General features: G+C 41.4%; 2 protein-coding genes across 4 annotated transcripts in view; one reads left to right on the top strand and one right to left on the bottom strand.

Moving 5' to 3' along the window:
- The window catches only part of Dzank1 (double zinc ribbon and ankyrin repeat domains 1), a 64,436-nt gene that overhangs the window by 42,206 nt on the left and 8,331 nt on the right, over positions 1-13,899 (bottom strand). For 2 of the 3 annotated variants that reach the window (XR_007594891.1, XM_050159560.1), the window contains exons 1-3: positions 6,922-7,069; positions 5,412-5,528; positions 3,445-3,598 (exon numbers count right to left, since the gene is read on the bottom strand). Coding sequence is in view for 2 of the 3 variants with exons in the window: in XM_050159560.1 (XP_050015517.1) it covers positions 3,445-3,598; positions 5,412-5,520 (263 nt within the window). In the remaining variant the exon portion in view is untranslated. Of the gene's footprint in view, positions 1-3,444; positions 3,599-5,411; positions 5,529-6,921; positions 7,070-13,899 lie in introns of those variants that run through there. The other variant, XM_050159561.1, reaches the window with a different exon arrangement.
- The window catches only part of Polr3f (RNA polymerase III subunit F), a 13,803-nt gene continuing 7,082 nt past the window's right edge, over positions 7,179-13,899 (top strand). Inside the window, exons 1-5 of the mRNA XM_050159609.1 lie at positions 7,179-7,562; positions 8,260-8,377; positions 10,539-10,606; positions 11,533-11,600; positions 12,449-12,654. Of these exons, the coding sequence (XP_050015566.1) occupies positions 7,501-7,562; positions 8,260-8,377; positions 10,539-10,606; positions 11,533-11,600; positions 12,449-12,654 (522 nt within the window). The 5' untranslated portion in view covers positions 7,179-7,500. The remainder of the gene's footprint in view (positions 7,563-8,259; positions 8,378-10,538; positions 10,607-11,532; positions 11,601-12,448; positions 12,655-13,899) is intronic.

The raw sequence follows: 13,899 nt of genomic DNA on the forward strand, positions 1-13,899 counted from the left end.
GGTATGAAGTAGTGACAAAATATTATAAGGTTGGGGGGTCACCACAACTTGAGGAACTGTATTAAAGGGTGCAGCATTAGAAAGGTTGAGTAACACTGCACTAGTTTCTAGTAGCAAGTAATACTCCTAATGGCAACCAAAATGTTTCTTGGCGTTTGTACACATGTGGTCTATGTACATGTTCATGTGGTGGTACATGCATGTGCGGATATGGGTGTAATGCATGTGTGAATATGGGTGTACATGCATGTGTGGATATAGGTGTACATGCATGTGTGGATATGGGTGTACATGCATGTGTGGATATGGGTGTACATGCATGTGTGGATATGGGTGTATATGCATGTGTGTGCAAGCGTGTGGAAGCTAGAGATGGATGTCAGGTGTCTTTATCCATTAAGCCATTATCCATTAAGCCATCGACCCCAGCTCTCCTTCCTTCCTTCCTATCTTATCTTATCTTATCTTATCTTATCTATCTATCTATCTATCTATCTATCTATCTATCTAGTTATTTGTTTATAGTTTCTTTAGACAAGACTTCTCTGTAGAACCTTGACTGTCCTGGAACTTGCTCTGTAGACCAGGCTAGCCCCAAACTTAGAGATCCACATGTCTCTGCCTCCCAAGTGCAGAGATTAAAGGTGTGAACCACCAAGCATGGCCTCCACTTTGTTTTTTAGAAGAGTCTCTCACTGAACCCAGGGCTCACCGATTCAGCTATGCTGGTGACCAGTGAGCCCCCGAGACTTGCCTTTGTCTGCGGCCACTACAGCTGGGGTTCACCCAGGCACAAACTCTCGAGTTCTGAGTTAAGTCAACTCTGAAATTCTAGTAACCCAGAAACGAGGACTAACAAATAAAGGAAAGTCAGAGAGCCACATAACTAAGGTGACCCTGACTGAATGATTAAGTAGGATTAAAATCTTCAAATCTCTGTGGTGATAATCTTGTCAACTTAATTGGATTGAGAAAGGCCTAAAGGATTAGTAAGGCACACTTTGGGGGTGTCTGAATGCTGTGTCTTGACTTAATCGGTAAATCATTCCTTGATGAATTTATAATATGATGGAATTATTGGGGAAAGGAAAAGGCAGGAGGTGCCTGACTGGAATAAGCAGGTCACCAGGAGTCATGTCTGCAGAGACTACATCTTGCCCTGGTCCCTTCCTGTGTTCTTTTTCTTTACTCTCTGATGGCCCTAATGTGATCTTCTCTTTCCCATCTTGATTGGGCTGACACCTTTGAAACCGAGTCCAGGTAAGTCCTCCTTTTTCAAGTGTTCTCAGGTATTTTGGCCATTGTAACACAAAAGTAACCACTAGTTTCCAAGTCCTGTGTTCTTTCTACACTCAGTTCCTTCTCTAGAGTTTTCTCCCTGCCTTTGCTGCCTGTGCACATGGCATTCAGATCTCTCCATTGCATTGCCTCCTGAACAGGGTCTGTATATAACAAGTTTGAATCACTGCCTCCAGGTATATATATGTATGTATCTATATCGTTTACATGTATATCTAAAATACAGATCTGATATGTTAGGCTGTGTGTGTGTGTGTGTATTTCAAGGAGCTACAGATGGGGAGCACTGTGAGCTATTCTGAATAGCTACTTATATTTGCTTTATCAACCTTGATTGCAAAAACTGGGGTCCTTCAGGAGTCTACTGAAGAAGCTATTATTCTCAGAGGAATCTGAGCTCCCAAACACTTGCGCTGAAAGCTCACAGTAGAATTGTGTAGCAAGTTCCTCTGAGATGAAACATTCTCTTTTGGAAGGAAGCTTGTTGAGACTTAGGATGTTCTAAAGGGAGGTGAAACAGTCCATCCTGCAGGGCACCTGGTAAAAACTCAGTAGCTTCAGAAGTGTCCCAAATGAACTACTAGGCCCCTCCTTCCCCAAGCTTACATAAGAAGTAAGGACTGCTGGGAGATGCTCTCAGACAAGCAGAGCTGCCTAAAAGAGGCTCGGACTGGCTAAAGCACCTGGAAAAGGCAGAGGCCAGCAGAGCTGCCTGGAAGACATTCTCTGACATATCCAGCTGCCTGCGAGTTGGCTGTAAAGTGTGCTCCAGGGCTCCAACTTTCACAGGCTGTCACCCACCCCGGGTGGGCATTTGGTGGTGTGGCTGTCTTTGAGTCATTTCTCTTCGTGCAAGTTCCCCACCGCACACACTCATGTTCCTGCAAGTAACCCAATAAAACCCATTGTTTCGTCAAGCTGGGCTTTGGTAGCATCTTTACTTTGGTCTGTGTTTGGTCTGGTTTGTTCCCCATCTGTGCTGAGTAAATGCTTGTTCACCTCTATTCCTCTGTCGCAGAACTCCACCCTTAGTTCCAGACAGGTTTTGCTCCTGCTTGGCTTTATCTGTTGTGAGCCCTATGTGAGGTCAGTGGTGGAGAAGGACAAACTGCACAGTCACTGCTAATGCATGATAAAGTATGATGGGGGGGGGGCAGGACACTGTTGACCACAAGGAGGCCTTTAAAGAAGCAGCAGGTGAGAGGACACTGGGATTTGATGTCAGTGTAGGCCACCAACCCTTGACAACACCCTCCCCTTCCTGACACGTTCCCAAGTTCTTTGCCCTTCTCATCCAACTGTGTTCTTTCATTCCTTCCTTACTCTGATGGGAAACCTTCTCCCCAGGAAATAAGGAAATGTTAAAAGAAAATTATCAATAAGAAAATAATCAAGGCTAGTCACGGTAACTCACCCTTTAATCCCAGCACTCAGGGAGGCAGAGGCAAGGATCTGTGAGTCTGAGGCCAGCCTGGTCTACAAAGTGATTTTCAAGGCAATTAAAACTGTTACACAGAGAAATTCTGTCTCAAAAAACCAAAATACATACATACATAAATATTCTTAAGAAAGAAAATGGGAGTAGGAGAAGAAGGATTTAGGAAAAAGGAAGTGGCTAATGGCCTCCAGGTTGAAATGGCAATAGCTTTGAACATCAATTAAGTCAATACAAAATGAAACAAAGAATGACGTCACATCCCAGAGAATAAAAGAATCATCCACCAAATGGCACTTTCCTTAGAGCCAAAGGAAGCTCTTTAGAAAGCTTTTCCTCCCCAGAACTCCAGTGTGGAATTTGAAATGAAAATGTTATTAATATATGCAACATTTATTGAGTTATATACTTATGATTTATGGACTTTATACCTCAATAAAATGCAAATAATATAAGTACTAAAATTAGCATAACTTTTTCTTTAATGTCTTTCTAACACATTGGTTCTCCTAAAAAGAAATAAATAAAATTAGAATATAATGTAGTTGGGAATGGAAGCCCATGCCTTTAATCCCAGTACTCAGGAAGCAGAAGCAGGTAGATCTTTGAGTTCAAGGCCAGACTGGTCTACAGAGAGAGAGTTCCAGGACAGTCAGGGCTATATAGAGAAACAAAACCATGCTTATTTGCCTACCATGCTCTTAACTTACTTAGAGACGGCAACAGCTTTAACTTGTATTTTCCCATCAGGCAGAGTAATAGGTTTTATGTACTTAAATGTATTATTTTCACCAGAACCAACTTTCTTTAGGAAGTCAGGCTTGCTGCCATCCAGGGTGTAATAAATGTTGACATCTGGGGTGTCTGAAAAATCCAGAACAGGATAACCATAATTAACATTGACATAACAAGTCCCTGTGTAATGATTATCTGTTAAAAACAAAGAGACACACACACACCGAGTAAGTGATAATGATCCTGCTGTCTGTGCCAACACAGTGCTTTGCATGAATGAGCTCACTTCATGTATTCGTTCACATTACTGGATGAGGTAGGTCCTACACTGTACCCATTTTATAGATGGCAACTGAGTGCCTGAGCGATTAATAAACTTGCTAAATAACAAAAGATTTCCAGTGTTCACAGTGGCTCACAACTCTGTAACTCCAGTAGCAAGGTATCCAATGCCCTCTTCTGGCCTCGGTAGGTACTAGGCAGGCTTGTGGTACACAGGCATACACGAGGACAAAACACCCATATGCATAAAATAAAAAAATATTCTTAGGAAAGAAAATGGGAGTAGGAAAAAGAAAAAGATTTAGTTAAAAAGAAAATGACTAATGACTTCCAAGTTGAAATGGCAATAGATTTGAACATCCTAATACATGCAAAATTAGTTGAGCCATATGCTTATAATATGTGGTTAAGTTCTGCTGGGCTGAGTACACAGTCCATAATCTTGAACCACTGAGCTCCATCACTCCCCTTTCCTCCTCCCAAAGGTCCCCCCTCCCAACTTTCAAGTCTTTAAAGGAAAAACCTAGATTCTGCACATGAAAAAAAACTACTTGGTATTTTTCTTTCATTCATTTCTTATTTGTTAATTTTGCAGCAATGGGGACTGAACCCAAGACCTTGGTCATATTCACAACTTCTCTGTTGTTAAATCAAACTCTCTTCTTTCATTCCCCCTTCCCTCTCCATATAAATATGTGTGTGTGCATATATATGTGCATACATACATATGCACATATGTATATCTATATATCCAATTATCTCTATTTCAATCTCTCCAAAGGTAGCACAGGTTGGCCTCAAATTCACTGTTCTCCTATCTTGGCCTCCCCAGTGTTGACATAAAGGCATTTACATTGGGTTATTATTCTCTTTAGTATTTAACAGTGGGATATTTTTATTTATTTGACATCTAAACATTAGAGAATATAGAACCACCATCTATATTATCACATTATGTAAAACCATTGAACATGTTAGCCTTTCAGATAAAAGAGGTTAGAGTATAATATGAATCTTATTCTTGGAAATCTTGGACTAGGGAGCCTGGAGGCAGCTCTACAAATGCAGATAAATACTTTATATACATTTAAACTATCAAAATTAAATAGATATATATGTAATTAAAATTTAAAAGCTTTTTAACACAAATATTTGTTCATATGTCTTAGCTATAAAATTTCTTTACATAGATTATTTATATGCATATAAACAGGTTTAATATTAAATACTACTTAATATTAAATACTACTACGAATACCTTGTTTTTGCAATAGTTAAGATTTATTTATTTATTTATTTTTGTTTTCTCGAGACAGGGTTTCTCTGTGTAGCCTTGGCTGTTCTAGAACTCACTCTGTAAATCAGGCTGGACTCAAACTCAGAGATTCACCTGCATTCCGAGTGCTTGGATTAAAGGAATGCACTGCCACCACCACCACTGGGATAAGGTTTATTTTATTATAAGATAAATCTTGTGTACTTCACATATACCAACTCAATATGCCAACGAATATAGACCCATATACAGCAACTCACTTAACCCTCACAGTGGCTCCAGGTGGTAGATAATAGAAAACATACAAAGATATAAATCAGCAACACATGAATACAGGGCATGACAATGCTATTTTAAGTAATTCAAAATGCACAGGATTCCTACCAGATTTCATTTCCAAAAGAGTATTGGTATCAATCTCATGGTTGGCTTTTCCAGGCTGGGGCACTCGCAGTGGTATGATCTGAGGGGCACACACTGAGCCAGCAGTCATGTTTTCTCCTTATGTAAAGAAATTAAATTAAGAATTCCGTCATGAATCTGTATCTGAACACAAAGACTACAGAGTACCATTTTCTTAAATGCAGCAAGCCAGTAAAACCTGCCGAGAACATCATTAATGCGCCACCTACTGGTAATGCCCATTTAGTAAATGAAATGATTATTGCATCTCAGCTGCAGATCTGCTGTCGGGTCGTCACGTACATGCTTTCCCTCTCGGAAAGGCACACAGATGAATCCGACAGGAGACAGGAGCTGCGTGGAATGGGCAGGTTAACTGAACGAGGCAGAACAGAATCCACGCTAATATTGTGACCTCGGTTCCTTCCAGATCATCCACTCTTCACTGCCTTCGGTTAGTGCAAACATACACACTCATTCTCCTGACTTCAAGGCAACTCATTACATAAAGGGAACAAGGAACTTTGCATGTAGCATGAATTATTTATTTAGAGTCAACTTTTAAAGGGAGTTCTAAGCCCACGGTCTTTCCTTTGCCGTTGCAGTATATTGCGTATCTGAAAACTGCAAAGGCTGCAGAGCATGAATTCTCAATAGAAAGGAAGTTGACATGGATATAAATCAACAAACACAAGATTCCTATTCGCTCTATTCCTATTCTGTTTCGTAAACAACCACCACCACAGGAGCCTTATGCGTCTTTTCTTTGAGGTGGGGAGAAGCCATCTTGGCACAGCATTTGCACCTTGCATTGCTGTTTCAATTACGGCTACGTGATTATTCAATTATAATGTTCATATCCATCCTACTATTATAGACAACATTTTCACCCTCATTCTTATTTACAATCTTTCATGCAACAGTTTGTTGTTCGATGGTGAGGCTAATTTTTTTTTAATTTTGGTAATTGGAATTCTGATAATGTTTCTCGGAACATCTCTGCGTTTTGACATACCTTGTTCTGAAAAGTGGAATAATTAGATTTAAAAGATCAATTTCCAGTTTGTGGACTAATAATAATAATAATATTTAAAAAAACACCACAGATACGTCATCGTTCAGAAATGAGGCTGGACGTAGAGGGATCTGCCTATATTCGCATTTTCTTTCAAGAAAGAATCAGTTAAAATAAAAACAGCCGAAAACTAGATTCTAAATAAACGCAGTTGGATAGAGACTAATTTGCTCACGGTTAGTATTAGCTGCCCTTGGAAGGTTGCGGTGGTCCTCACGCGAAGGAGATAGAGAAGGCTGATTCGCTAGGTCCAAACCGCAGCCTGCTGTCAGTGTCATGCCTCCAGCATCTCTCAACATCCTTCACCTAGACCATCGCCTCGCTGCCCACACCAGGACCCGCCGCGTCAAGCCCTCGGCCTCGCGAAGCAGAGATGCCTGGATCCCTCCCAACCGAGTATGCGGCCCTCCTCCTTACCCTCCTCCAGCCTCACGGACGAGATGAGGACCCCCAATGCACCTTAGCCGAAGCCAACCGGGTGTCTAGGCTCTTGCGCTGCACGACTGCTTCTCTGCTGCAGCTTGGGTTACCACCGACGCTGCAGGTCGCGCCCCGCCCACCGCGAGTCGAGCAGATGATTGGCAGGGAAAACGATTTCCTAGCAACTAGCCTCGCCCCTGTCTCCGGGCCAAGGAGTCTGTCTGGAACCCGCCCCCAGCTCCGTGGGCGAGGCTTTGCTGTAGGCATCCAATAATATGCCTTCTCGGCGGCTGGAAGGGCCTGAGAGAGTGCACCCCTATTGAGCGTACGGGGGCCCGAGCCTTTAATCGGACAGACACTAAAATTTGGGAATAACAGAAAGAGAGCCTGTGGCGACACCGCTGAGCAGAACGGAGCAGGCAAACCTCGGACGCCCCAAGCCGACCCGACGAAGAAGGCCCGGCGCGACCGGACGAAAAAGGCCCCTCGCCCGCCCGGCGCGCGCCTCCTCCCGTACTCGGGGCTCTCAGCGCGCTTCCCGGGGCGACTTTTCCTCTAGTCTGGAAAACCGCCCTTATGGCTGAGGTGAAGGTGAAGGTGCAACCGCCGGACGCGGATCCGGTGGAAATAGAAAACAGGTAATGCAGTGCAGCCGGACCCCTTCTCTCGCAGTCCCAGGGAGTGGCCGGAGCAGGCTGTGTGAGCACGCGGGATTGCGGGGTTCTACTCCTCCCTCCCCCCTCCCCCGACTAGGGAGAGCAGAAGAGCAGCGTGACAGCTTGGAACTTTATGTAACTGGCATCGCCAGGATTCTGTTATAGTAGTGAGGACACTCCTGGAACCTGGACGTTGGCCTGAATGCCTGAAAAGAGACCCGCGTTTGCCCCTGGGGCATGTTCGAATTCCTGTTCGATTTCAAGATTGCTCGGTGGCCAAGGGAAATTACATAGGAGAACGTTCGGGCAAAATCAGGGTTCAGTTTATGATCACAAAGTATCATTGAGTCAAGTAGATTCAGCGAGTGCCTTAAAGCTAATACTCCTCATTAGCGCACAAATAGTTTTAGGTTATAACGTAGGTAAAAGACAGCAACTTTCTCAACAGTTATGGGTAATGAGTTTATTACTACTAAGGCGATATTCGAAATTGTTTGGAAGGGATAATTTTGCAGACAGACTCCAGTTACGGCAAATCACCATATCCATCCCCATCTCTGCATTCCACACTTGCCCAATGATAGCATTGAGTTTCAGCTTTAATATCTAGCTATACTGTATTTCCTTCTTTTGCCCTACGAAAAAAGCTAACATAAATCATTAATACCTTTATTTCTAGAATTATAGAATTGTGCCACCAGTTCCCTCATGGAATCACAGATCAAGTAATTCAAAATGAAATGCCTCACATAGAGGCCCAACAGCGGGCAGTGGCCATCAACAGACTGTTGTCTATGGTAAGGTGAATTCAACGAATTTGTGTAATTTGTTGGCTATTATGGTTTTCATTGGTTCCTGTCACATAATTGTAATGGTTAACTTTATGTGCCAATTGGCAGGGACGTGAGATTCTTAGATAACTTGCTATAGGTTGTTTCTGGGATGTTTGGGAATATGGAAGTATTTGAATCGCTGAACTGAGTAGAAGGTGAGTGGGCACCGTCCAATCTAGCGTCAGCCTAAGCAGAACAAATAAAAGGAGGACAGAGGAATTTACTCCAGACCTGCTTTGATTTCCAGTACCAGTCTTCTGTCTTTAGCACTCTGTTCTTAGGCCCTCAGAGTCCATCCACAGCCCTTGACTGTCCATCTCTAACGCTAGTGTATCACCTCTAGACCGCTGATCTGTGCAACTGGCCTTTTTGAGTCTCCAGCTCGCAGGAGGTAGATTACAACCGTTCCTGCTCACCGTAATCACATGAACTAATAATAGCACGATAAGCCTCTTTTTCGTGAACCAGTACGCTAATTGTCAAGCCAAAAACTGACTTGATTCCAAACCAGGGAAAAGGTTAGGCTGTCTGAATGGAAAGACAAAAGAAAGAGAACGTAATTATTTGCCATTTGGCAAGGTGAAGGAACTACGTGCAATTCTGTTATAACTAATTATATTAGCTTAATTGACACAAGGCACACATGGGTGTAATCTGTTCTCACCTTCTTTTGCTTTCTGCTGCTAGCGCTTAGCCATTCCCTATAAAATATTTCCACTATGATTTTTCTGTGAGTTATCACATAGCCTATTCACTGGGTATCACAGTGTCACTCTGAGCTTTTCAAGAGCAGGAAGAAGTACTGAGACAGGGCAGTGGAATTTTCAGTGAAGCCCAAGAACCTGGAGCCCTCATGTCTCTCCTCCAACTTTTGAAAAACACTCCACCAAGTACTGCCCCATGCTTGAAATCTTTTCCCGAGGGCCTCTCCGTTTTATTAGTCGTTCGTTAAGAACCCTGCTATGACTTGTTTGCTTTTTAAAACTTCCAGCCTTATCTTCTGTCTGGCTCTAGACAGCGAGATTTTAGGGATGGGTGAACCTTTTGTTAAACTTTAGTCTTCACCTTTTGGGATGAGAATTTGGCAGACTTTCTCTGTGAACTGGTAAATAAAATATCCTTTGTGATTCATCTGGTTTCTCTCACGACTGTATCGCGTGCCATTTTAACAAGAAGCAGCCATGAGTCATGAACGGTGATATGTAAACGGTGGGCATGGCTTCTTTCTGATGGAATTTTATTAGTTAAAAAAAAACAAAAACACAAACAAGCAGTGGCCTAGTGACTTCTGTTTTCACCCAAAGAAAAAAAAGTGTTGGGGATTTCTGGGCTTCCTTTTTCTGTGTAGAATGACTCCTTGTCCTTTAGGGCTCAGCTTTCCTGCTTTCTCCAGGATCCCCAGTTGGGCCACCGTCCTTTCTCTGAGTATGCATCCACCTTGTTTCTCTCCTGATGCTAACCAGATAGTATCAACATCATCTGTGTGCTTCCTTTTTAGAATTTGTTTTGGCCTGGGAGTGTAGCTCAGTGGTAGAACACTCACCTAGCTTGCATGATGCCCTTTATTCTGTCCTCTATCAGCAAACTGCCCCCTTAAGCAGCTGTCTTGATATTGGTACAATACAGGTGTTTAGTAAATGAAAGTGACTAGAATAGGCTGAATAAGTGACAGAAGGGAACTTCTGAATGAGTTTTGTGATCCCACTTTGCCATTTCGTGAATTGGGGAAGGAGGTAGGGTGTTGCAGTTTGTCCAGTATGTAAACATGTTTTACAGTCTAACGCACAGTAGGGCTCCCTCTTGGCTATATTTTCCTATAACTGCTGCGAGCCCAGTGATACACACATCTGGATTCTCTTAATGCTGGACCCAGGAGTTTCTAAAACATGGTAGAATACACTTTAATCTTTCTTTGCTTCATTATATAAAATACCAACACTGAAGACCTTTTGTTCATTGGTTCATCTTTTTGCCCCTTCTCCTATCACAGAATTAATATTGTACATTTGAGTAAATAGTTTAGTCTGTATGATAAACACATTTAAAACTCTGTTGACACTTAACCATTGGAATTGATGTATTTCCAAAGTAATTGACGACAATTTTCTATTTTAAAACACTTTAGGGTCAGTTGGATCTTTTAAGGAGTAATACAGGCCTTTTATATAGAATAAAGGATTCTCAGAATGCTGGGTAAGTAAGCACCTGGTTTTTAATTTTAAGAAAATTTTGATTACTGTAAAAGTAATGTATGTATTAGAAAAAAGCTAACATAGTAACAGGTATTGTGGCATAAACCCACATCTCAGAACTTGGGAAGTAGGGCTGAAAGTTTAGTGCCATCCTTAGCTACACAGATTAATGATATTAGTGCATGTGAGTATCGTGTGTCTGTCTATACATAATGTAGCTAAGTGTGGTGCTGCACACCTATAATCCTGACACTTGGGGGATAGAGCCAGAAGGATCATGAGGTGGAAGATAGTTCAGGCTGTACATCAAAAGACCTGTCTCAAAATCAGAAAACAAAACAAACGGATGGAAACTCATACCATCCCTCCTTTCTGTCCTGTGTTCTGTTTCCCAGAGTAACTGTTCCTGGTAATTTCTCCTAGATACACTGAAATATTCATAGGTGATTATATATTTATATATTTTTCTTTTCTAACTTTTTAAAGAATTTTTTATTATTTATTTTAACTTTTATTTTATGTGCATTGGTGTGAAGGTGTCAGATCCCCTGAAACTTGATTTACAGACAATTGTGAGCTGCCATGTGGGTGCTGGGACTTGAACCCGGGTCCTCTGGAAGAGCATTCAGGGCCTTAACCACCAAGCCAACTCTCTCTCTAGCCCCTATTCTTTTCTTTTTTTAAAAAAAAAAAAAAACTGGGTCATGCTTTCTATACTGTTCTGTAACTTGTTGGTTTTTTTTTCCACTTACTGTACTTTGGATATTTTTGTTTTTGGTACACACAGCTGTCTCATTCTTTTTGAGGTAAGCCCTTTTGCAAAAAGTCAGTGTGATAGCCTGTCTGCCAATTAACTTAAATAGTTATGCAGATGATAGCACAGCCCACATTTTTTTTCCTTTTTTAATTCTGTTTTATTCCCTGCAGTAAAATGAAGGGGTCCGATAACCAAGAAAAACTAGTCTACCAAATCATAGAGGATGCAGGTAATAAAGGTGAGCACGTGAGGGATGACTCATTGTCTTTAGGTCTAGACCTAAAGTGTCTTCCTTATTCTGTTTATTTTTAAAGAGAGGATCCCACTGTGTAGAGCAGGCTTTCTATTATCTTCTTTCCTCATCTTTCTGAGTGGTGGGACTGCAGGCATGCCCTGTCACATGGAGCTAAGCACATGTTTTGTATATATGCTCTTTATGTACAGCTTTCTTTCTTTGATAGAAAACTCATGACTTCCCACAATGGGTACTTAATGAGAGTAAGAACCACAGCCTTATTTTTTTCTGTCTTACAAATGGAATGTTGTTTAAATAATAAAAGTATGTGCATTGAAACTTCTAAACTAATGTTTTGTTTTGTTTTTTGGTTGGTTGAAGATGGCAAGCTGACCCTAACCTAAATTTAAGTTGTTTCACTTTTACAGTGAAACTCTTAGAAAATTGCGATTAGGTAAACAATTGGATGAGAGATTGGATTTAAGTTAATTACAGCATTGATGCTTTTTCCATTACAAAAATGTTCTTGTTATATATTTTTAGAAGATGCCCCACTAGGTGATGAGGCACCCTTTATCCTAATACTCTGGAGGCAGAGGCAGGTGGATCTCAGAGTTCATGATCGCCTTGATCTGTGCAGCAAGTTCCATGCCAGCCAGGGCTGCATGGTGAAGCCCTGTCAAAAACCAAAAAACACACTGACGTGCCAAGCAGTTTCCAGTTAGAATATAAACATACACCTAGTTACTGACTCTTGTACTTTTGTTTCTTTATCTAATTTTTTTTTTTTTACAAAACTTATAAAATTTTGTGCTAAAGGATGTGCTGTCAGCGTTCCTACTTTCTTACAGGAATATGGAGCAGAGATATCCGATATAAAAGTAATTTGCCATTAACAGAAATCAACAAAATTCTCAAGAATCTGGAAAGTAAAAAACTTATCAAAGCTGTGAAGTCTGTAGCAGTGAGTAGTTGGCTTTCTGGGTTTCCTCCCTATATTCACTTAAGTAAGCTGTTCCAGCTGGGTTTTCACCCTTTGTTCTTTAATTCAGGTGGGATTTAACTCTTGTTGTACTGACTTGAAGCTGCAGCCTACTGCACTGTCTTGCCTCTGCCAAACTTTTTTACCGAACTTGTACTGTATTCTGCAGTAAGAAAGTCTGGAGCCTTGAGTATGCCTCCTAATTTTCATGCTGTGTGAGATAGCTCAGCTGTCCTAGCACACCGTCTTACTCAGCAAGTGTCTGTTGATTTTAGGCGATGGCAGGTACACATAAGTAACAGTCAGTAGAGAAAGATCTCTGTCCTGTGTCTCCATACCATGTTTGTGGTTTGTTTTTCCTTTCCTTTTCTTCCCCTTCTCTCTCCTCCCCCCACCTTGTCTCTCTATCTTGAATATTCAGCAATAAAAAGATGACCTATCATGAAGACATGGAGTGACCTTAATGCCTATTGCTTGGTGTAAGAAGGCATGCTGACAAGGTAGCACACTAGGTGTTGCCAACTCGGTGACATTGTGGGAAAGTAGAATGTTAAGACAGTAAAAAGACAAATATTTGCCAGTCTTGGGATTAGGGTCCTAGGCAGAATTGAGTAGATACAGCACAGAAAATGTTTGGTGGCAGTTAAACTATTCTATATAACAAGATGGTATCTATAGACACAGCACAGAGTAATCTTAATTGGACTGTTTTATTTTATTTTGAAAGAGAAGTCTAGTAATATAACCAGGACTGATCTTGAATGTCTTGAATGCAGAAATGCAGAATCTTTTCTGCCTTAGCCACCTGAGTGCTGGGATTTACATGTGTATGCCATCATGCCCAGCTATCTGTATCATTTTATAACTTTTTAAAAGCTGCTTAGAAATGAGGAGGATGCCAGAGTGGGATGTGGAATGTATAACTAGAAACCAGGGGTTTAGGTATGACTGAGCAATTACAAACATGGCTGCTCTTCCAGAGGAAGAGCATGGTGACTCAGCCATCTGCAACTCCATTCTAGGGAAATCTGACACCCTCTTCTAGCCTTTGTGGGTAACAGGCATAAACATACACAAATACCCACACACATTAAGTAAATGATTTTTTTTTTAATTTAAAAAATAAGCTGGGCGATGGTGGCGCACGCCTTTAATCCCAGCACTTGGGAGGCAGAGGCAAGTGGATCTCTGTGAGTTCGAGATCAGCCTGGTCTACAGAGCTAGTTCCAGGACAGGCTCCAAAGCCACAGTGAAACCCTGTCTCGAAAAAACAAAAAATAATAAATAAATAAATAAATAAATAAATAAATAAATAAATAA

This window comes from Alexandromys fortis, unplaced genomic scaffold (genome assembly GCF_014885135.2).
Source record: "Alexandromys fortis isolate MF-2015 unplaced genomic scaffold, M_Fortis_MF-2015_v1.1 scaffold_115, whole genome shotgun sequence".
Taxonomy (NCBI): Eukaryota; Metazoa; Chordata; class Mammalia; order Rodentia; family Cricetidae; genus Alexandromys; species Alexandromys fortis.